This window comes from Vigna unguiculata, chromosome 1 (assembly GCF_037176805.1).
Source record: "Vigna unguiculata cultivar grain cowpea cultivar isolate G323 ecotype 2 chromosome 1, ASM3717680v1, whole genome shotgun sequence".
In the NCBI taxonomy this organism is placed as follows: domain Eukaryota; kingdom Viridiplantae; phylum Streptophyta; class Magnoliopsida; order Fabales; family Fabaceae; genus Vigna; species Vigna unguiculata.
Genome location: NC_140792.1, coordinates 671099 through 695445, shown reverse-complemented (window position 1 = coordinate 695445; position 24347 = coordinate 671099). Strand labels below are relative to the sequence as shown.

The following is a 24347-nucleotide window of genomic DNA, read 5'->3' as shown; positions in this document are numbered from 1 at the left end:
CTATATAATTTAGTAAGGATTCAAGGTAAGGATTGCATCCTGACACTCTAAAGAGTCAGTTAGTCTCACATAGAGCGTACTGACCCTAGTGGTGAGAGTAGCAGGAGGCTTGGAACCCATTAAGGGCTAACCTTGTGTTGGGGGGTTGAGACACCAGAAATATTTAGCTCGGTAGAGTAGTAAAAGCCACCCACAAGCACAAGCATCCACTGGATCCGACTAATTATATGTATCCAAATGAGTTGTGTCTGAATCTTAGTGTATTGTTTGTAAGTCATAACATGATTGGTTGGCTTATGCATCTTGAACTATAAAATTGTATGTGTGGTATGATAAATTGTTTTCTGCTCTAGCTTACCCTTTTGTTTGTTGTATGTCTTGCTTGTGTGGTTCTCTCCTTTTGCGATGATCATCAATTTGTTGATGTGAGTAGATGTGAGAAATCATCGTGGCCAACATGGTGATGGAGGTTTCGCTACTTAGTCATCTGGACTTGGGCTTTGCTCATTATGTCTTTTGTTAAGGTTGTGGCCCATGTATTACATTATTTAGCACTGTATTTTAGATACTTTAAACTTTTTACCCTATTCTGTACTGACATCGTGGTGTGCCTAAATTATTTTTCTAAAAGTACTTTGAATGGGATAATATTATACTCCATCGATCTTGCTTCTTATATTTTACTGTGTGACATTTTCTTTAATTAGCTTTATTAATTAAATGGGGTGTTACAAATATAAAGCTTGAGATATATGGTTGTCCATATATAAAGCTAGTGATCTTGAGTTGTAATGTCTAAAATGTCTTCGAAAATATAAATTGAAATGTTTGAAAGTAATCTTCAAAAGTATATGTCAAAATGTTTGAAATGCGCTATTTTTTTCTAGGTCAAAGGCTATTTCAAGTGAAACTATATCAAACTATATAATTAGATTAAATAAAAGTGAAAAATAAATGGCTGAAATTTGTAATCTTAACAACACAATTTCTCCAATTTGAACACAAAATTTAAAATTGTCTTCTTTAAATAATAAATAAATTAAAAAATGAAAAAAAAGGTTAATATCTAATTTGGTGTTCTAATTTTATTTAAATTTTTTAAAAGACCTTTAATTTTTTATTTGTTCAATTTATTTAGTCTTTTCCATTAGATTAACATTAACGTTGTATCCGTACAGTATCACATGTCATGTTATTGTCACATGACATTGCTTGTTTTCAATTTTGTTCCCTTATTTATAATTTTGATCCAATATGGTCTTCTATTTTCTTTTAAATGAAGCAATTTGGTCTTTTTCTAATTTGAGACCAAATTAGTTCAAATTATTCCACCTAAATATTCAAATTTTTTTATATTTTTACATAAAAAATTTATATTTAAACTTCTAATTTTTTTAAATATTAAAAATGTAAATGTAATTACAACTTATATATACATTTATATTTACATGATAATTTTTAAAAAAAAATTATATATTAAATCACTCAATCTAAATATTTAAATTATTTTATTTTTACATTTTAAATAAAAATCATCCATATTTAAACTTATAATATTTTAAAAATATTAGAAAATGTAAATATAAAGTGACACTTGTCACAATAAAAATATTTGTCACATTGAACATTTAAAAATTACACGTGTCACCTTACATTTACATTTTTAATATTTTAAAAAATTATAAGTTTAAATAGGGATTTTTTTATGTAAAAAAATATAAAAAGAATAATTTGAATATTTTGGTGGAATAATTTGATATATAAATGTTTAAAAAAGTATTTTAACATGTTTATATAAGTTGTAATTAAGTTTAGTTATTAATTTAATCTCAAATTATAGAAGTACCAAATTGCTTCATTTTAGAAAAAAAAGAGAACCAAATTGGATGAAAATGATAAATAAAGGGACTAAATTGAGAATAAGCACTGAGATGAAACATGATACTGTACAGATAGAGATGACAAATAAATCTGTCCCCATGGGTATTGTCCGAACCCGTCCTCGCTTTGACGGGGAATCTCCACATTGACTGGGTATGGGTAAGTATGGAGAATCCCCGACTTTTTTAATTGGGTATGGAGATGGGTATAGGGATGTACATATCCCCGCCATAATACTCGTCTCCATTTAAATTATTAAAATATTTCCAATTAATTAAATAACCATATATATATATATATATATTGTTTTTTTATTTCTTCTAATTACTTGGTTTGTCATGAAACTCATTCGCATTTCAAAATATATTTTTCATCTTATCATAACCTTTATGTAATTATGTTAAAAAGATGTATGTCAATTAAATTTTTTTATGTCTAACATTTGAATATTTATATTATTTTTTAATATTTTTATTTATTGTATATTTTTCTTTTCAAATTAGAATGTTTAATACTCTCAATTTAAGTATTTAATAGCAGAAACCTTTTGTTTACTAGATAATATAAACAAAAAATCATTTACTTATTATTCTTATTATTAATTTTAATTTCATTTGAATAACTCTTTTGTTTCACTAAAACAATTTTTGTTATTTCTAAACTACTAAGTATATATGTTGATATATGAAAAGTTTTCTTAAATCTATCAGATATTTTTCAACTTATCATACCCTTAATTATATATTTGTTTCCTTTTGTGTGATTTCTTTCAATAGTCTCTCAAATTGTTTGTAAACATTTATTAATTTTTTAATATTGTTATTTCTTGTTTATTTTCATTATGTAGAATACTATTTTGATATATTTTATTTAATTATTTTTTATTTTCTAACTCATTATCAATCATACTGTAATTTTGTCACTATAATTGTATAAATAACTTTTATTTACTACAATATAAAAAATTAATGTAATTGTCATGAATATTTTTTTTATCACCATCCAACATAATTGAAGTTCAAAAGATACAAGATCTATGTTAAAATTTTATTATTATGATTATTATTTTTCTTTGTATCATTTTGATCAAGTAATGTATTGTAAATTTTATCATTGTATAAAAAAGAGATTCATTAGAATTTAAAAGATTGAAGTAAACAAACATTTAAAATACATTTTAATTTGAATATTTGTTTTCCTTTTATATTTTTTTAAAACATATTTTTAAATTTTATCAACTAGGTTTCATTAATGTATGCAAATTTAATAAATGTGTTGGTTCTCATGAAATTTTATTTGGTATTATAATCTAAAATATAAGCAATTATAATTTATTTTAAACTTTTATTATGATTATTATTTGTTCTTTGTATCATTTTGATCAAATGATGTATTATAACTTTTATTAGTATATAAAAAAGAGATCCATTAGAATTTAAAAGATTGAAATAAACAAACATTTAAAATATATTTTAATTTGAATATTTGTTTTCCTTTTATATTTTTTAAAAAATATTTTTAAATCTTATCAACTAGGTTTCATTAATGTTTGTAAATTTAATAAATGAAATTTTATTTGATATTATAATCTAAAATGTAAACAATTATAATTTATTTTAAAGTATTTGATATCGAAGAAACAACCATCCTTCTAATATTGAATATTTGATAATATTATGTTTTCTTTATTATAATTTTTTTTTATTTTATAAAAATTAGTTAAAATTAATATTGAAGTAGTAAGAAAATGGGTATGGATATGAGTACGAGATTATACCGTTACCGGGTGGGGATGTGGATGAGATAAAAGTTTGATAACGGTTGGGTTTGGATATGAGGATGAAAATAAATCTTTTTTACGAAAATGGATATATGATAGCGAAATCGTGCCCGCCTCGTTGCCATCTCTATGTATAGACACGACATTAAAACCAACTTAACAAAAAAGACTAAATTAAACATTTTAAAAAAATTAAAAGACTAAATTAAACAAATAAAAAATTAAATATATTCTTAAAAATTCAGATAGAATTAGAGTCCTAAATTATATATTAACAAAAATTAAGAAGTTTTGATTTGTATGCCTATGCAGTGCTGACATTGCAAATGTGGGACACAACCAAAAACAAAAACTTGTCCCAAAATCATAATCACCGCTGAACCTTCAAAACCCAAACCCAACCTCTTGTTTCACATTTATCCAATATCATACCACACTTTCCATTTCAATCTCATCCTTCTTCTCTGCACACTTCAAAACCCAAATTCCAACCTCTTCTGCAAGTCAATGGCAGCCACGCCTTCTCTCACTGGTGCCTTGTCAAACTCGCTTGGACTCCGTGACTGGAGAAACCATGCCCCTTTGTCAACTTCTCTCTGTCAGTCTTTCTCTTCATTCATTTTCATTTGGGTCATTTCTAGATTCGTAAAAATTGCAACTTTTTTGCGGTATCTGTGCCAGTGTCTTTGTTTTTGTCATGCTTGGGTTTTGGGGTTTCAATTAGTTTGTCTAAATTGTTGTGCTATTTTCTTTGCTTACTTTTAATTTTCAAGGGGTTTATCTATGTGTGGCTTTTTTGGGTTGTTGGGGGAGGAGATCTTGTTTATATTGATGTGTATATGATGATGGATAGATGGATGATGTAATTCTTCCATGTTTAAATGCCCCTTTTTCGTTCATTTTGTTTAGAGTGAAACCAACATCAAATTATGAAAATGAACTGGAGTTATTGAGAGTTTGGTCGGGTTTTTGTTCATATAGTTGTCTTTTAATTCAGAATGCAGTTAAGGCTTGATTGAAAATTTGCCCTTCTTGATTGAGAATATGTTTACTTATATGATATAGTGATGAACTAGAACATTGTAAGAGTTTATGCAAGGTGAGCCCATGTTTGCTTTTGATTCACGAAATTGAATTGCTATCCAAAAGTTACACATAGTTGGTTGTTGTTAAATAGGTAAATTAAGCTCCAGCTCAAATATAGTTGATGTAAAGATACTATCTCGGTGTGGTTGTCGGAAAGTTGGACATAGCCAAAGAGGTTTCCAGTTATATGCCTTATTTGGAGGGAAGAAAGACAATAATGGAAAAAGTGATGATACTCCTTCTAAGGTTAGTGTTTTCGTGCGGTCAATTTCATGTTTATACTCACAGGATCACATATATGCTTTTGTATCCATCTTTCTCCGTGGATTACTTATTTCATTCACATTCAAGATAATGGTTACTGGACATAAATTTTATGCTATTTGAAAAATTTGTATGAACTGATATGATTTTGATGCTGTGTCCATGTCTTGGACACAACACTCTCTAGCAAGAGGTAATATTTGTAAAATGTAGAAATACTTTTGTTTAGGGTACTCCCTACACAAACATGCTCCTTTTATAAGAAATAAGGAATCCGAGTCTAAGTGACATCTCTATAGTACCTACTATCAACTATAGGAGACCCTAAACAACTTTGTACTTCATAATGGCAAGAAAGAGAGATAACCACATCCAAATGAAATATACGATTAAATGTACTAATACAAACAATATTTGGCCCAAAGATATTGATGTTAATCCATACTTGTTGGAAAAACATCAACGGTAAACCATACTCATACTCGTACTCACCGGAAAAATGTTGGCAGTGAAAAATACTCACTGCAGAACTTTTGCAATGAGCAGAAACACCAACCGGAAAAAACTCAACGAAAAAAGAAACTCATTAGAAAAATGTCGGTGGTAGACATTACGGACATTTAAATAATGCGAATGATGAACAGTAACTCCAGAAGTGAAAATTAGCTGGTGGGGAACAACAGTGCTGACGGTAAACAGTAATGCCGACTATGAACAATGACACTAGTGGTGAACAAAAATGTCGGGTTTAGCCAGTGACTATGATGGCAAGCCAAGAATAGTGACATTTAAGGAAAAAACCATAAACATACATGATTTTTCTAAAATATTTATGCCTATAAGCAATGAGCTTACAAGGAAAGCATGGATCTGGGTGTCCTTTTTGATAGGCTCTTGGTATCATGCTGAGAAGAGAGAAATTGAGAAGAAATATAATGAATTCCATGTGTTGTGTATACACATGAATATTCTTATTCACAATGAAGAATAGACACAAAATAAGGAAAAAATCAATATGGTTCCTTTCAGCCACAATGTAAAACAAAATAGACCTTGCACTTCTCCTGATAATGTCATCGGTGCGACAGAGGGTCAGTTCTTCCATGGCGACATTGACAGAGGAAAAGTCCAGTGCATCTAACTTTAATAAAAAAATTATGGGTTTTACAGATTTGTGAAGTTTTTCCCTCGTGGCTTCTCTTTTTGCTGTGATGGTTTCTCTGCAATCTGCTATGCTGCTTAGAGATTGTGAATACAGGAATGTAATATTCCTATGTATTTTTGTTGAGTTCAAAAAAATTCTTCTGGATATTTATAGTTGATGATTTATTGTGGAATCGTTCTAGGCAGGAATTCTTGGAAACATGCAAAATCTTTACGAGACTGTGAAGAAGGCACAAATGGTTGTCCAAGTTGAAGCAGTGCGGGTGCAGAAAGAACTTGCAGCGTATGGCTCTCTTATTATACAATTTTAGCTTTGCTTGTTTTCTTTTTATAAACAAGCGTTTGTTCCATTATGCAGAGCAGAGTTTGATGGTTATTGTGAGGGTGAGTTAGTGAAGGTATGGTTTTTGTTCTCTTTCTCATAGCTATAACTGTACATTAGATGAGTTTTTTTTTTCCTGGAACAATGTCATTCATTATTTGTGCCAAATGTAATTTTTTCGACTGCTATGTTTTTCTATCCTTATTCATGATCATGATTTTTTTCATTAAATTATCAATAATTATAAATTAATTTGTAAATATAATTTTCTTTGGTCACTTTTGGTTATGTATAATTTTAGGTAACGCTGTCAGGGAACCAGCAACCTGTAAGAACCGAAATTACTGAGGCAGCTATGGAATTGGGATCTGAAGTAAGTAAATAATTCAAGTGATGCTGTGTTTATGTACTCTATTTTGTGTTATGTCAATGATGCACACTCGTCAGGTATAACTGGTCTAGTAGGCATTTAGAATATCACTTTCAAAGATAACAAAAAGCATTGGAGGATAATAGATTAAATACTAGATCATCTCATTATCATAGTTTCTTTCTTTCATTCATGTCATTTGTGAAGAACAATGTTTTGGTTTAGAAATATTTATTAAAATCACAAAAAGTTCCTGTTCTTTGTCCCTCTCATTTTACCTTATCCTATATTTTTACATGAAAAGAAAGTGCATTGAACTTGTCTCTAAAAATTAAAATAAGCTCTTGCGTTTCAACTTTTGGAAATGTTAAATGAACTAGTTCTATAGAAGTTGGAAGTGCATTAACTAAGAAATTTAATTCATTTAATCTTTTTATTCTTTTCCCTTGTGTACTTGCGAAGAAACTTTTCCAAATATGACCCTAGTTTTATTTATAAAAAAAATCCAAATTTGGTGTTTAATGGCAACAATAAAACTATTATTTATTATCAAACATTTGTGAGTTGCAGAAACTCTCCCTATTAATCACCGAGGCATACAAGGATGCACACCAGAAGAGTGTACTGGTAAAAATCCTTATTTTGAAGAGGAAGAACAAATATTCATTTGCATCTGTGGTTATGGAATTGAAAGAGAATGTTATTGCTTATGTTTGTAGGCCATGAAGGAAAGGATGAATGATCTTGCACAGAGCTTAGGAATGCCACCAGGTCTTAGTGAAGGATTGAAGTGATGTATACTTTTAATTCTAGACTTTCAACATTGGCCTCAATTTTGCACAAACATGGCAGGTAGACTTGTTTGTTTCTTCATTATTACTATGCCTGTGAATTTGTACTCTTGGTTATTCAGAAAGAAATGTAATCCTGGAATTATTTGAAATTTCTGTTTTTCGCATTTTACTCGCATTATTTTTGCTGGAATGGTGAAATTCTGCTCAGTGTCCTGTTATCCTAGTCTAGAACAATCAATTCAAAATTCATAAAAGTTACTCCTGAATTATATATTCTGGATGATATTTGTAATCTTAAACCAGTTTCTTATAAAACTGCATTTTCTTAGACCAACTATTGTTTTATTAGGAATTCATATGCAGCAACCAAATTCTTATGCAAAAACATCAAACAAAACTTTTCTGTTGGACTTGAGATTGATTAACACAGTAAATTGAAATTTCTGGTAAAATAATACAGGAGGCTGGTTTTTAAGATTAAAGATGTATGACTATTATTATATCATCAGATATGATATAATGAAGATGATGACAAAGATAATATACAAAACAATGCAACCAAATCTACAACTCCACTATGAAAAAGAAGTCCATGAATGAACTAAGTTGGTAAGTGCTGTAGTGGAGGATCCAAATTCTGCAACAGCAGCCATAGCCATCTGTTTGAGCTTAAAACTTGTGTCTCTGATATCCTTTGTCTCCATAACTTCCCTCACTCTCTTCTCAACTTCCTCTGCACTCACAAACCCATCTTCTTCCCTCTCATTCACGCCAACCGCCACCTTCATCTCCCCCACCATCACCTCCCTGTTCACGTGCTGCTCTGCGTACAGCGGCCATGCAACCATCGGCACCCCCGCCACCACCGCTTCCAGCACCGAGTTCCACCCGCAGTGACTCACAAACCCCCCCACCGATTCACGACTCAGCACCTCCACCTGCGGTGCCCACGCCTCCACCACCATTCCTCGATCCTTGGTCCTCTCCAGGAACCCATTTGGCAGCACCGAAGCCAAGTCCAATGGATCCCCCGGTTTTGCTGCTTCATCAATTTGATTTGCTCCCTCCTCTTCTAATGGCTTTTTGACGACCCACAAGAACCTGTGCCCACTCCTCTCTAACCCTTTCGCTATCTCTTTCAACTGTGCCACCGAGAACGATCCTCGGCTTCCGAAACACAGATACACCACGCTTCTCCTCGGTTGTTCCTCCAACCATCTCAGACATTCCTTGCTGTCTCTTCCTGCATCTGATTTTCGTACAAACCAAAACAATGCAAGTTCACACTCACTGTATCAGAAAGGAAGAGCCTTTACCAAGGCATATAAGCCTCTGGGTCCCAAACAAGACATTGTCTTTATATATTTTTATATTCAATTATGTTATATTTTTCTGTAGATAAAGCTACAATGGTGCACTTGAGAAAAAGTACTAGTCTCCAGAAGAGTCCACCATGGTATTCATGGTGGGTGTGAATGGAAGGTAAGAAGAAAAAACTAATTTGTATAGAATGTTAAGAAAAGATGAAACAATCTCGAACAAGTGGAGAAATTATTATTAAAAAAACATCATGCACGTGACTAAACCTGATTGTTGAGGTTCCGCTATGAGTGGTCCAATATAGTAAACGCGAGGTCCACGTTCGGCGTTTGGAAAACACGCGCCCTCCGCCACGGCGTTAACCGCCAGAGGCTCGAGCTCTGGAAAGGAGTTCACTATAATCCCACGCGCCTTGGGAAGGCATGTGCAGAAGTAGAGCATGTCCCAGTAGGCAGGGTCGGTCCTGTCTAACACGGGTTCCGGCATGTTCACCGCTTTCAGAGGCGCGTTGCCCGGCACGCGCAGTTCCACCCCGACCATATCCTTAAACGACTCGCTCCCCTGTTCGTGGAGTTTCGGAAAGTACGAGAAGAGCGCGAGAACGGCGGCGCCGGAAGTGAAGAAGTAGTAGACTGGGATTCCCATGGAAGAAGCTGGTTCCATGGCGGAAGTGCAGAAGAGGTCGATTATGAAGGCTTTGACGGCGGTGGTTTGGGAGATTTGGGAGAGGGAGGTGGCCACGCTGGAAGCATTTGCTTTGATGAAGGCGAAGGCTCTGGCGGCGAGGCTGACGGATGTTGCGGCGGAGAGTGGGATGTGGGGGAGGCGGAGGAAGGAGATGGAGGGATGTGCGGCGGTGATGCGGCGGATGTAGTGTTCGATGGTTGGGTGGTCGAGGAGGCCGGTGGTGAGGATGATGGTGATGGTGAAACGGTGCGTTTGGATGAGCTTGGCAAGTTCAACCATGGCTACAATGTGGCCTATGCCCGGTGCTGGAAACAATACAATTGTGTCCTTTTCCATTTTGGTTGATTGGGTTGGTGAAACCTTCGAAATCATATGAAGTTGTTTTTTGGGTTAACAAGGTGGTGCATTTATATTATTTCATTCTCAATAAAATAAAAACAGAAATAAATTTAAATTATTTTTACTTTAAAAACAAAAAAGGTATAATCAACCTTGCATTCATCCTATGGGCATTTCTTTAAGAACCTCTACACTTTACAATTTTATTTTATTTTATTTTCATTTTTAATTCTGAAATACATACTGGAAATGTTTCATAATGTATAATGCTTTGATGGAGGTTGAGGAAGAAAGGAATGGAAGGTGGAGAAAAAAGAGAAGAAAGAAAGGGGAGACAGGTGCAAAAAGAAAGTATGGAGGTGTAGGAAGGAACTACCCAACATACACCATTACATTCCTATTTTAAACCAAATTTACCTTCACGAATAAAAATTATTTCAACACACAATAAAACGGGTTGGTGTTAAGTTAGAATGAGAATATTTCCTTTTGTCCCATAATGGTTCATAAATTTGATTGCAATGAAAATAGAGAAAGATGATAATTGTAATTTTGATTCTATATTTTGTATAATATGCAATTACTGTAGTACTTTTTAATTATTATTTCCAGCTGTATATATTTTGAAATTTTGGTATTTCGATTTTAATTATCTATAATTTTATCCATTTTTTCAGTTTAATAATCCATAATTTTTTATCTTTCTGGATGAGACATTGTGAAATTGGGACAATATGTTATTAATAGGAAAGTAGTTATATAACTTGTTACTAAATAATAAATTAGTTTTTAAAACTAAAAATTAAATAAAGTTACTAAATAATTTAAATGTTAAAGAATCAAAATTACATGAAAATATTTAGAAATTAATTTGTGGATTATTAAATTTTGAAAACTTAAATTAAAAAATACAAAATTGTCTATATGATATAAACTTATCTTTAAGGCTTAATGTGACCTTACAATAAGTTGGTTAAAAGTCTACTTCAAGGCTTCATGATAAGGTATATTTTATCTTTTACAAAACTTACATACGGCTAAATCCTAGAAAATGACAACTTAGGGATGATGGTGATTTAAAAATAATGAGACTCGATTATTTTAATATTAAAAGGTTTTAATATAAATAGAATTGTTATAAACGAGTTTTATTATTTTAAAACACACAATCTCTCTAGAAACCATTTTTCTAGAGTTCTCTGACTTCTCTCTAGAGGTTCTGTCTATCTGGTCGTCTGATTGAAGAACTGAGATTGTAGGATAAATCCTCTCGGCGAAGTAAATTGAGTTTTCGCCCTCTTATTAGTCTTTTCCCGTTTTCTGTCGCATGTCAACCCCCTTCCGTGTGAATGCGTTTTAATCATCAATATGAGTCTTTGCTGATCAATGATCATAATGGTATGTCCTGGTCGTTCTTGTGGTGTTTCTAAATGTAGATAGAGTATCATGTGAAGTTAGAGACGTTTGACGTTTATAGAGCTATCTAAGCAGGATAACATGTAAAAGAAGCTAATTAGACTGATGAAATTTGTGAAAACTGTGAAATTGATAGACTTTCATGAGTTGTTTGAGTTTTGACTGTTGAAATTGAGTTGTTGATTGTTGATTGATAAGTATGCATTGACAGGTTGATTATTATGTGAATTTCTTATAAACCTTGTAATTTACTATGTTCTGATAGTCTAAATTACATTGAATACATCGGTAAAAGTAGAGTTTTGGTGTGCATCTGATATATGTGAAAATCAACTGTCTTGGTAAATTGAGTTAGGGAGCATAATTCTACAAAATTGTCGTTCTGTAGAATTATATAGACTCGGTGGGCTAGTAAATACTCGTTGGGCGAACTACCTGATCGTTGGTCGAAATATGTTTTTCGTCTAATGAGAGGATGTGTTCGCTGGATGAGTCTTTTTGGTTCTACACATATATAAGTTAAATATGGTTTAAATATTTTATGTATTGATTAATGAAGATACGTGAATTCACTAGTGTGTATGAAAACATGAATTGATATTTGAATCATAGAATTTCAAGGAAAATTCTAGATGGAAGTGGTTAATGTATACATTGAAATAATAATTCTTTATTGTGATATCCTTTCTCTAATATTAAAATTAAATTAAAAATTGTCTTACCTTCGTATTTTCTACATAAACAATTGGATATTTCGTAATAAATAAGCATTGGGTCTCATCATTATAGAAAGGATGTATCTGAAAATTCCAAATTGAAATTCATAAATTAATTACTTATGGAATTATTAACCAAGTTATAAGAAATGTCCAAAACTGAACTTCAAAAATTAAAATAAAATGTAAAAAGTAAAAGTAAAGTTAAAATCACTAGTGGCAGAAAAAGTGGAAATAAAACTCATAAAAGAATAAGTGATAGTCATGAAAACTAAATTTTTAGCAAATTTCAAACTTTTTTTTTATTTAATTGCGAAATTGTTTTTTCAAAAATAATATTTTGGACAATAACTAGATGTATATTATATAAATTTTACATTAAATTTATTTTATTGGATTAAATATTGTAACATCCTATTTTAGTAATATAAAACTAATAAAATAAGACATTTTATAATAATATTCAAAGGCAGATTAACAGAATAAGCAGTATATTAACACAGTCTTCTGAGAGTTTTGACTATAAAAATATACTACTTATACAATAACATTAAACCTTTAAAGGTAATCTTATATCAAACACACTGACCATTCATACTTCTGTCGCAATCTCACAACTCTAACTATAGACTTTTCATCCTTTAGATGGCTTTAATAAACCTGCATCTTCATTTGTTTCCATCAAAATGATGATCATCGCAAAAGAAGAAAATAACACAAGACCACAGAGTGAAATGGTAAGCTAAGCTAGTATACAAAAGAGTTTCCTAAAGTCATTAAAACGTATCAATATTATAAGTCATACGTAGACAAAATTCTATAATCCACATAATTTACACACAGATAATTGACACTAAACTCAATTATCTAGATATATCCATTTGAAATCAGAATCACCAGAAACAAAATTTAAATAAACAATATCTTAAAATATCCAACAGCAAAGTGTCAAGTAAATTCAACCAAATCTACAACTCTACTATGAAGTCCATGAATGAAGCAAGTTGGTAAGTGCTGTAGTGGAGGATCCAAATTCTGCAACAGCAGACATAGCCATTTGTTTGAGCTCCAAACTTCTGTCTCTGATCTCCTTTGTCTCCATAACTTCCCTCACTCTCTTCTCAACTTCCTCTGCACTCACAAACCCATCTTCTTCCCTCTCATTCACGCCAACCGCCACCTTCATCTCCCCCACCATCACCTCCCTGTTCGCGTGCTGCTCTGCGTACAGCGGCCATGCAACCATAGGCACCCCCGCCACCACCGCTTCCAGCACCGAGTTCCACCCGCAGTGACTCACAAACCCCCCCACCGATTCACGACTCAGCACCTCCACCTGCGGTGCCCACGCCTCCACCACCATTCCCCGATCCTTGGTCCTCTCCAGGAACCCATTTGGCAACACCGAAGCCAAGTCCAATTGATCACCCCGCTTTGTTGCGTCCTCATCGTGCTTTGCTCCTTCCTCTTCTAATGGCTTTTTGACCACCCATAAGAATCTGTGCCCACTCTTCTCTAACCCTTTCGCTATCTCTTTCAACTGTGACACCGAGAACGATCCTCGGCTTCCGAAACACAGATACACCACGCTTCTCCTCGGTTGTTCCTCTAACCATCTCAAACATTCCTTGCTTTCTGTTCCTGTTTCCCATTTCCAACAAACCAAAACAATGCAGAATCAGACTCAGTCACTCTATCACAAAGAGATGCACGTCACTAACTAAAGTTCATGTATGTGATGATACGATGATTAGTTATTTTTTGGCTGTTTTTTGTATTTCTTGGTTGATTTTAATTCAAATTTGAAAAAATGAGTTTTTTGATTTTTTTTTTATAAAATAGAGTCAAGTTGTCATAAGAGGACACCATTAAAAATGAAATCGTCGTCTATCCAGTCAGTTTTTATTTATTTTTTTCAAAGAGTGAAGTCGTGTCGTGAAAAATTAGTTTCTAATGACGTAAAAAGTGAAATTATTCTTGTACATAAGACTTCACGTCTCAATTTCTTTTAAAACTTTTTTTAACGTAGTTTTCTATTTCTTTTACAAATTTTGTTCTCCGTAGATTATTAATGGAGTGGGTGCTATTGTAATTGTTTTTTAAATAATAGAAAAGATTATACAATAACTTCTCGAATCCAATATCCGATGCAAATATGATTGTTTTTTAAATGTTGTTTGTCCATCTGCATGTCATATTATAGAATGTTGAACATGAAACCAAAAAAATACCAACACACAAGCAAAATAAAAAGAAACTGAGAAATGAAATCGTTATTTACGAGAGGACGACTTCAATTCTCACATTAATAAAAACCGGTCTCTTATAATATAATTTTACTTTTTCTTAAAATAATAAAAAAAAAACTGTTAAGTTAAGATCGTAAAAAAAAAAACAGTTTTAAAAAAAAAACTGTTAAGTTAAGTTAAGATCTGTTAATAAAAAAAAACACATTAATCCTATTTTTAAAAAAAAAAATTAACAAACCTATTTTTACAAATTTAAGTTAAGATCCTCTTCAAAATAAAAAAAAACCTTAATTTTTTCTTCACGCAGATAACAGATCGTAAATTCTTTTCGCGCTGCATCAAACTTTTGTTTACACTCAGATTTCAATACGACAATAGGACGACGATCAGTGGGTTGGAGTTTCATAGATTTAAAGTTGAGAGAATTAGGAATTATTGATAGAAGAATTATTTTCCTCTATAAAAAGTTTCATAGATTTATAAAGTTGTTAAATTTAAATTCACTTTTTCTTTTAATATGATTTCAGAATAATTTAATAAAAAGTCTATCTTACAAAAATCGTTATTTGTGATAAAATAAATTTATAATATATAAATTTATGCAAATTTTACGTTACAAATCAAAATTAAAAGATTAGATAGACTTAAAAAAATAACTGTAGACCTATTAAATAAACCGTTATGGGTGAGGGTGATGACTGCATTATTGGTGTCACTTTTGGTGAAGTTTATGATTTTAGTGAGGCCCAGGAGCAGGTGGAACTGTCTATAAAGAGATTAATTTTAATTTTAGAAATAAATTATTTAAAAGTAATTTAGATTTAAATTCTATTTCTTTTAGTATAGTATATTATAAGATCTAATAATAATGAAATTTGTGTCGGAATTATAATGACATTCGTTATTAGATTATTATTATAACTATTCATAAACATTTAATCTTACTCAATAGAATATGTATACAGAAAAACCAATGTGCAATTAAACAAAAACAGAAAAAATGTTTTTTTTTTATGATCATAGAGTATGTAGTATATTATAATTAATGTGCTTGTAATACAAAAATTTAAAACAAATCCATATTAGTTGACTTCAAAATTTCAATCATAATCTAAAAATTACTATTATTATAATTATTACTAATAATAAAAGGGGAAATAAATTCTAAAGATTAATCATTAAATTATAATGACAGCATATTTTATTATTTATTATCATTATTTCATAAATTTTATTATTTAACACTTAAATATTTATTATTGCACTTTTCTAATATATGAAATATGTGTTGGTGTTTAGTGATTTTATAAATAGCACAACGTTATGTTTCGCAACACATTAATATTATCTTCAATAATCAACCATTTTCATTAAATAATTTATTCCCAAAGTTATTAAGAAAATTTATATTTCTTAAAAAAATTTAAAAAATAATTTGATATTCGTTTAAAATTTATCAAGATCGATGTACTATAATTTTTAAATATATAAATATGAATTATTAATCATTATGTTATTGTTGTTTTTCTAATGTGACTTATAATCAAATCTAAAATCACTACGAGAAAGCGAACCTGATCGTTGCGGCTCCGCGATGAGTGGTCCGATGTAGTGAACACGAGGCACACAGGTCGCGTCTGGGAAGCACGCGCCCTCCGCGACGGCCTTAACCGCTGCAGGCTCAAGCTCTTCAAACGAGTTAACTATAATCCCACTCGCCTTTGGGAGGAGCGTGCAAAAGTCCAGCATGTCCCAGTACGCAAGGTCGTCCCTGTCCAATATAGGTTGCGGCAATTCCACCGCCTTCAGTGGTGCGTTGCCCGGCACGCGCAGTTCCACCCCGACCATATTCTTAAACGACACGCTCCACTCTTGGTGGAGTTTCGGAAAGTACGAGTATAGAGCGAGAATGGCGGCGCCGGAAGTGAAGAAGAAGTAGACTGGGATTCCCATTGCAGAGGCTGATTCCATGGTGGAGGCGCAGAAGAGGTCGATTACAAAGGCTTTGACGGTGGCGGTTTTGGAGATTTCGGTGAGGGCGGTGGCTACGTGGGGGGCGTTTCTTTTATGGAAGCTGAAGCCTTTGGCGCCGAAGCTGACGGCGGTTTTAAAGGTGGCAGGGGTGGTGGTGGGGAGGCGGAGGAAGGAGATGGAGGGATGGACGGCGGAGATGCGGCGGATGTAGTCGTCGATGGAGGGGTGGTCGAGAAAGCCGGTGGTGAGGAGGACGGTGATGGAGAAACGGTGCGTTTGGATGAGCTTGGCAAGTTCAACCATTGCTACGATGTGCCCTATGCCTGCGGCTGGAAACATTACTATTGTTTCTTCCATTTTTCAAGCTTCAGCGTGTGTGTGTCAAACCCTTCATTGCATGGTTTTTATATCTTAATTTATTTTAATTTCCCTTTCCAATTTTAAACATTTAAAGAACAAGACAATATGAATATATTTTTTTTCCTCGTAAATTAATGATAACATCTGCTTGTTGACATAAATAACTATTCTTTTAGATCTATCTCACATGATATGCAAACGGCGGTTTCCTATGCCTGCTAGGAAACACAACTATTGTTTTTTCCATCTTTGAAGGTTGAGCGTGTGTGAGAGACCCTTCTTTGCATGGTTTTTATAGGAAAATATACATTGAAACACTAATTTTTATGATGGAAAATGATACAGTAACAACCGATATTTGACAATTTTTATCACTACTACATGACGTTGCATTACTTCTGTTACTTTTAAAATAAGTCACTCTCTCACAGCTGTCGTGTGAGCCATCAATGTTAAATTGCATGAAAAGTTATTGTCTGAATTTTCAGGTTGAAAAATAAAATAAAAATTAATAAAACATCTTTAAAACAAGTTAAAGCAAATCCAAGCTGACATTAATGTTGAAGTGGCTAAATTATTGGGAAGCATTCAAGACGTTAAAGAAGCAGTAAATACCACCATTAACTTCCACCAACAACCACCTTCCCACACTTTTAAACTTTTAATGGTGTGTTTTTTCTCTTTTTAATGTATTCCATTTAGGTTATACTTGATGAAATTAATAGATATATAGTAATATTTCTTTTCTGAAATCCACTTCTAACCTTCACATGAATCACAAACAGACTTGGAAAATTATTTGAAAAAAATTAAATCACTTTACTCATTGAATGGCTATAGGGATGTTCAACGTATGGATCAAGTTAACTGAATGTCAATTTAATTTCATCCGTAGATGCAAAATGGGGAACAAGATGACCCTATATGCTTGGATGAAATTACTTTACTTGATGAAGATTGTGGTCTAGGTACATCAAATGGAGAGGAAACCTTTGATAGTGCTGAAGTGATTAACCATAGTGAGGATGGTGCTTCGCCCACTGTTGGAATACAATTTGAAACCGCAGAAGACGTAAAGAGTTTCTACAAGCAACATGCTGTCAAATGTGGTTTTGGGGCGCGAATTCGCACCTCAAAATGATGATAACCACTTGTGTTACCAGAAATTAGTTTGCTCAAGGGAAGGGAAGTATGTGTCCCAAATCCTACCAGAATTGAAGACCCACCCTACCCAAAGAAGACAATGTCCAGCATCCTTAACAGCGTGAAAAAACCACAAGCATGGATAGTAAGCATTGTGGTTCATGAACACAATCATGACATTAGTTCTACAAAATCGAGGTTAATACATGGAAATAGAATGTTGAATTTGCAGGCAAAGCGAACACTTGATATTAACGAACAAGTCGATGTACGTTTGAACAAGACTTTTAGGTCCTTGGTAGGTCATGCAGGAGGTTTTAAGAACTTACAGTTCGTTGAGCGAGACGCAAGGAACTACATCGGGCAACAAAGACGAGCATTTGGCAAGGAGGGAGATGGCCAGACTTTGATGCAACATTTCTCAAGAATGAGAGAGTTGAATAATTACTTCTATTATGAAATTGACATTGATGCTGAAAATATAATCATTAATGTTTTTTGGGCAGATGCATGGAGTGAAGCCGCCTCAATGGACTTTGGTGATGTTGTCTCATTCGATACTACATATCTAACCAACAAATACAACATGCCATTCGCACCCTTTTGGTGTTAACCATCATGGACAATCAATTCTACTGGGATGTGGATTGTTAACCTCTCAAGGAAAACCTTATTGTACAAAAAAAAAATTCCATCTTTTTATCAAATAATAATTATTCAATATAGTAATTAGGGTGTCACAGGGTCCACCAGCTCTAGGTGCATTTTGGGAAAAAATTGTCTCAACATTTTTAAACTTAACTTACAACTAAAGAACAATTAACTTGCAACTCACAAAAGAGTTTTTGCACAAAATAAAGTTGATAGATTTTGAAAGTGCACGAGGAAACACAATTCCCTCCATAACTAAAATGGTGGACCCCATCTGTGCACACTAATACCACACCCCATCCCACTTCTTCTAAACCAGGTCTAGGTGCATTTGGGAAAAAAACTTGTTTGACATATTTTTAAACTTAACTTGAAACTATATACCAATTAACTTGTAATCCATGAAGGAGTTTTTGAACAACATAAAATTGACAGATTTTGAAACTATTAAAGAAAAACTTTCTTGGCACATTAGTTAGGGAGGGAATTGTGTTTCCTCCTACACTTTCAAAATTTGTCAATTTTATTTTATGCAAAAACTCTTTTATGGGTTACAAGTTAATTGGTCTTTAGTTGCAAGTTAAGTATAAAAATGTCTAGACAAGTTTTTCCCCATATGCACCTAGAGCTGGTCGACCCAAGTGGGATGGGGTGAACCATTTTAGTGGCATTGGTGCGAATAGGTAAGGTCCACCATTTTTGTTAGGGAGGGAATTGTGTTTCTTATTGCACTGTCAAAATCTGTTAATTTTAATATGTGTAAAAACTCCTTCGTGAGTTACAAGTTAATTGGTATATAGTTGCAAGTTAAGTTTAAAAATGTGTTAAGCAAGTTTTTCCCCAAGTGCACCTAGACTTGGTTTAGAAGAAGTGAGATGAGGTGTGGTATTAGTGTGCACATATGGGGTCCACCATTTTAGTTATGAAGGGAATTGTGTTTCCTCGTGCACTTTCAAAATCTATCAACTTTATTTTGTGCAAAAACTCTTTTGTGAGTTGCAAGTTAATTGTTCTTTAATTGTAAGTTAAGTTTAAAAATGTTGAGACAATTTTTTCCCAAAATGCACCTAGAGCTTGTGGACCCAAGTGGGATGGGATTTGATATTAGTGTGCACGAGTAGGGTCCACCATTTTAGTTAGGCAGTAAATTGTGTTTTCTCCTTCACTTTTGAAATCTTTCAATTTTATTTTGACAAAAACTCTTTCGTGAGTTACAAGTTAATTGATCTATAGTTGTAACTTGTAAGTTAAGTTTAAAAATGTGTCAGACAAGTTCTCCCAAATGCACCTAGACCTAATTTACAAACCCTAAACGCCAATGATAGCAAAAGCCCCGATCTTTGACCAGGAAGAACAACGAATGTTGAAGGAGAAGATGAAAGCACACACAATTGCACAAAAGCCCCAATCTCTCAGGAAGAAGAATATCAATTTCAACCTTCGTCTCCAAAAAACCCAAAATGGCACGCGCAAAGTATGGAAAAAAATGAAAAACAAAACCTTGGGTTACTGCTTCTATAGTTCAGAACAAAGAAAACGAGGAGAGAAGAATTTTTGGTCCAATGTTCTGGGTTGCAAAGTGCATTTGGATTCACTATGCCAACAACTTGGATGATTTAAACAAAAAGCCACACATGCTGCCATTTAAAGCGGTAAAAAAAGCGATAAAATTCAAGTGTCAACTAATCGTTTTCCTAAAATAATACAGGAGGCTGGTTTTTAAGATCAAAGATGTATGACTAATATTATATCATCAGATAGATATGATGAAGATGATTACAAAGATAATACAAAACAATTCAACCAAATCTAAAACTCCACTATGAAAATGAAGTCCATGAATGAACTAAGTTGGTAAGTGCTGTAGTGGAGGATCCAAATTCTGCAACAGCAGCCATAGCCATTTGTTTGAGCTTCAAACTTCTCTCTCTGATCTCTTTTGTCTCCATAACTTCCCTCACTCTCTTCTCAACTTCCTCTGCACTCACAAACCCATCTTCTTCCCTCTCATTCACGCCAACCGCCACCTTCATCTCCCCCACCATCACCTCCCTGTTCGCGTGCTGCTCTGCGTACAGCGGCCATGCAACCATCGGCACCCCCGCCACCACCGCTTCCAGCACCGAGTTCCACCCGCAGTGACTCACAAACCCCCCCACCGATTCACGACTCAGCACCTCCACCTGCGGTGCCCACGCCTCCACCACCATTCCCCGATCCTTGGTCCTCTCCAGGAACCCGTTTGGCAACACGGAAGCCAAGTCCAATTGATCCCCCGGTTTTGCTGCTTCATGAATCTGATTTGCTCCTTCCTCTTCTACTGGCTTTTTGACGACCCACAAGAATCTGTGCCCACTCCTCTCTAACCCTTTCGCTATCTCTCTCAACTGTGCCACCGAGAACGATCCTCGGCTTCCGAAACACAGATACACCACGCTTCTGCTCGGTTGTTCCTCCAACCATCTCAGACATTCCTTGCTGTCTCTTCCTGCTTCTCATTCCGAAGAACAAACCAAAACAACGCAGAATCAGACTCGTTTACTATGTCGAAAAGAGATTCACGTAACCAACTAAAATTCATGTAGCTCATGATACGATGATTAGTTTTTTCTTCACGCAGATGATAGATCGTAAATTCTTATTCTTCTCGCGCTGCATCAAACTTTTGTTTACACTCAGATTTCAATAAACCACAATAGGACGCGGATAAGTGGGTTGGAGATCGGTAGCTTTAAAGTTGAGAGATTAGGAGTTATTGATACAAGAATTATTCTTCCTGTAATCCTTATTTTACTGTAGAGTTCTGTTAAAGGAATGGAAATGATATTTTGACTACTAAATTTTGAAAACAACTTTTTTAATGTGTTATTTTTTAAATAGTTTTGAATGATTGACTTAAAAAATGATACAAAAAGTTGTCAAAATTTAATAATTCAAAAATCATTTTTCTAAAAAAATTGATTTCTAGATCGGTATCTAAATAATTAATTAAAAATTAATTTAGTGAATAATTTATTTGGTAGTCAAAATCTTGATACCTAATATTATTGATCAATTTAGAAATCAAATTATAATAAAAACTATTGTTGTTATAAAATTAAAAATTAATTATAATTTTTTAAAACTAGTTTAATTAGAAGACTTTTAATTTATAAATTATTATTTAAATTAGTTATTATATTGAAATGGGTTTTATTGGATAATCAGAACACATTATAAAGCAATAACAACCAACAAAAAATAAAACAGAAAAAATGGTTTATTTTTTGTTAAATAGTATTAGTTCTGATTGATTTGAATTTTACAGATTGAAATTTCAAATTTAAACACATACCGTTCTATTTTTTTTTTCTTTGTTTGAATTTGATTACAGGTATTGCCATTCTTATTTGAACCTCAACTTTGCAATAATTTCCATTTTTTTATGCTGCATTCATACTACATAAGGTTAAGAAGAATAATTTTGATTTTTCATTTTATTATAAATAAGATAAAAAGTTGTCATCTAATTTGATGAATTAAAATATTTTATGTTTACTTGTTTTATGTTATTTAATGCTCATTTTGAGTAATAAATAATTTTATGTTGTGTAGTCATTTATGTTTTAACGAACCAAACAGACCTTAAAAATGTGAAATAAAAAATGAAATCTATTTAATAGTTTTAAGAATTAATGCGTAAATGTTACACTTTAAAATACTAAAGGATATTTCTTCCATGATTTTAAAGATTAATATTATAAATTAAGAAAAATAATTATAATACATATTAATTATCATAAAATAATATGCAAAACTTTGGTTAGTTAAAACCACTTTGACCGAAACCTAATATAACGTTGTCAACAAAATACCTAATACTTTTTTAAAAGAAAATATATATAGTTGAAGATAAAAAATTCAATGATAATAGAGCATGTAGTATATATTATAATTAATGTGATTCTAATAGAAAAAGTTAAAACAAATCCATATTAGTTGACTTCAAAATTTCAACCATAATCTAGTAATTACTATTATCATTATCAATAATAAAAGGTAAAGAAATTCTATAAGATTAATTATTACAATATAATGAAAGCATATTTTATTATTCATTTATTATCATTATTTCATAAATTTTATTATTTAAATACTCAAATATTTGTTATTACACTGTTCTAACATATTAAATATGTATCGGTGTTTAATGATTTTATAATAGTACAACGTTCTGTTTCGCAACTCACTAATATTATTTTCAATAATCAACCATGACATCTTCAATAATTTTCTGTTAAATAATTTATTTCCAAAGTTAGTATCGAAAGAAAATTTATAGTTCTTAAAACATTTTACAAAATAATTTGATACTCATTTAATATTTATCAAAATCGATGTAATGTAATTTTTAAATATATAAATATGAATTATTAATCATTATTTTATTCTTGTTTTTTCTAATAATTGACTTATAATCAAATTTAAATCACTGCAAGAAAGCGAACCTGATTGTTGCGGCTCCCCGATGAGTGGACCGATGTAATGAACACGAGGCACACGGGTCGCGTCTGGGAAGCACGCGCCCTCCGCGACGGCGTTAACCGCTGCAGGCTCAAGCTCTTCAAACGAGTTAACTATAATCCCACGCGCCTTCGGGAGGATCGTGCAAAAGTCCAGCATGTCCCAGTACGCAGGGTCGTCCCTGTCCAATATGGGTTCCGGCAATTCCACCGCCTTCAGTGGCGCGTTGCCCGGCACGCGCAGTTCCACCCCGACCATATTCTTAAACGACACGCTCCACTCTTGGTGGAGTTTGGGAAAGTACGAGTATAGAGAGAGAATGGCGGCGCCGGAAGTGAAGAAGAAGTAGACTGGGATTCCCATTGAAGAGGCTGATTCCATGGTGGAGGCGCAGAAGAGGTCGATTACAAAGGCTTTGACGGTGGCGGTTTTGGAGATTTCGGTGAGGGTGGTGGCTACGTTGGGGGCGTTTCTTTTGAGGAAGCTGAAGCCTTTAGCGGCGACGCTGACGGCGGTTTCAAAGGTGGCAGGGGTGGTGGCGGGGAGGCGGAGGAAGGAGATGGAGGGATGGACGGCGGAGATGCGGCGGACGTAGTCGTCGATGGAGGGGTGGTCGAAGAAGCCGGTGGTGAGGAGGACGGTGATGGAGAAACGGTGCGTTTGGATGAGCTTGGCAAGTTCAACCATTGCTATGATGTGCCCTATGCCTGCTGCCGGAAACATTACTATAGTTTCTTCCATTTTTTCAAGCTTCACTGTGTGTCAAAACCTTCATTGAATGGTTTTTATATCATAATTTGTTTTAATTTTCTTTTCCTATTTTAAATATTTTAAAAAACAAGACCATACAATATTTTTTTTTTCTTCGTAAATTAATGATATCAAGTACTTGTTGACATAAATAACTATTTTTTATATCTAACCCACGTGATGAAGAAAAGAATAATGAATTATTGTAATGGCGTGTCATCACCAAATTTGATAATAATTCATCTTAAAGTAATCAAACCAATAACTTAAAAAAAATATGAAGGTCAAATTGAAAAAATTATAATAAAAAAAATGTAAGGTGATATAAGATAAAAAATAATGAGTTATTGGAATAGTCCGTCATTGTCAAATTCGATATTAATTAATTTCAAAATAATTAAACCAATAACATTAAAAGATATCGAGGAGAAATTGAAAAAAAAAATAGTAAAAACTAAATGATTTAACTCTTTGTGTATGTCTTTTTCCGATGATAGAATTCTATATATAGAATATACTATACTTGGTTGAAGCTGTTTTATGCGTACACTAGGACCATTTTCAGCTAAAAAAATGTT

General features: G+C 33.0%; 3 protein-coding genes and 2 pseudogenes across 5 annotated transcripts; 2 read left to right on the top strand and 3 right to left on the bottom strand.

Moving 5' to 3' along the window:
• Positions 1-3992: 3992 nt before the first annotated feature.
• On the top strand, positions 3993-7810 carry LOC114186953 (nucleoid-associated protein At4g30620, chloroplastic-like). Its single transcript, XM_028075043.2, has 7 exons — positions 3993-4259; positions 4839-4993; positions 6358-6458; positions 6534-6573; positions 6799-6870; positions 7438-7494; positions 7587-7810. Exons 1-7 carry the CDS (start codon positions 4169-4171, stop codon positions 7659-7661), a joined length of 591 nt encoding a protein of 196 aa, XP_027930844.2. The 5' UTR covers positions 3993-4168; the 3' UTR covers positions 7662-7810.
• A 268-nt stretch (positions 7811-8078) lies between these two features.
• Positions 8079-10034, bottom strand: LOC114186917 (UDP-glycosyltransferase 88F5-like; annotated as a pseudogene). The gene is made up of 2 exons (XR_014994233.1): positions 9248-10034; positions 8079-8910 (listed from the first exon to the last, which is right to left on the bottom strand). The product of XR_014994233.1 is annotated as a UDP-glycosyltransferase 88F5-like (transcript).
• Positions 10035-12902: 2868 nt separating this feature from the next.
• On the bottom strand, positions 12903-16762 carry LOC114186948 (UDP-glycosyltransferase 88F5-like). Its single transcript, XM_028075033.2, has 2 exons — positions 15963-16762; positions 12903-13780 (listed from the first exon to the last, which is right to left on the bottom strand). Exons 1-2 carry the CDS (start codon positions 16717-16719, stop codon positions 13119-13121), a joined length of 1419 nt encoding a protein of 472 aa, XP_027930834.2. The 5' UTR covers positions 16720-16762; the 3' UTR covers positions 12903-13118.
• Positions 16763-17617: 855 nt separating this feature from the next.
• LOC146888564 (protein FAR1-RELATED SEQUENCE 5-like) lies at positions 17618-18478 on the top strand. Its single transcript, XM_085675525.1, has 2 exons — positions 17618-17831; positions 17886-18478. Exons 1-2 carry the CDS (start codon positions 17618-17620, stop codon positions 18476-18478), a joined length of 807 nt encoding a protein of 268 aa, XP_085531651.1.
• A 1650-nt stretch (positions 18479-20128) lies between these two features.
• On the bottom strand, positions 20129-23794 carry LOC114186935 (UDP-glycosyltransferase 88F5-like; annotated as a pseudogene). The gene is made up of 2 exons (XR_014993004.1): positions 23004-23794; positions 20129-21004 (listed from the first exon to the last, which is right to left on the bottom strand). The product of XR_014993004.1 is annotated as a UDP-glycosyltransferase 88F5-like (transcript).
• Between the last annotated feature and the right edge of the window lie 553 nt (positions 23795-24347).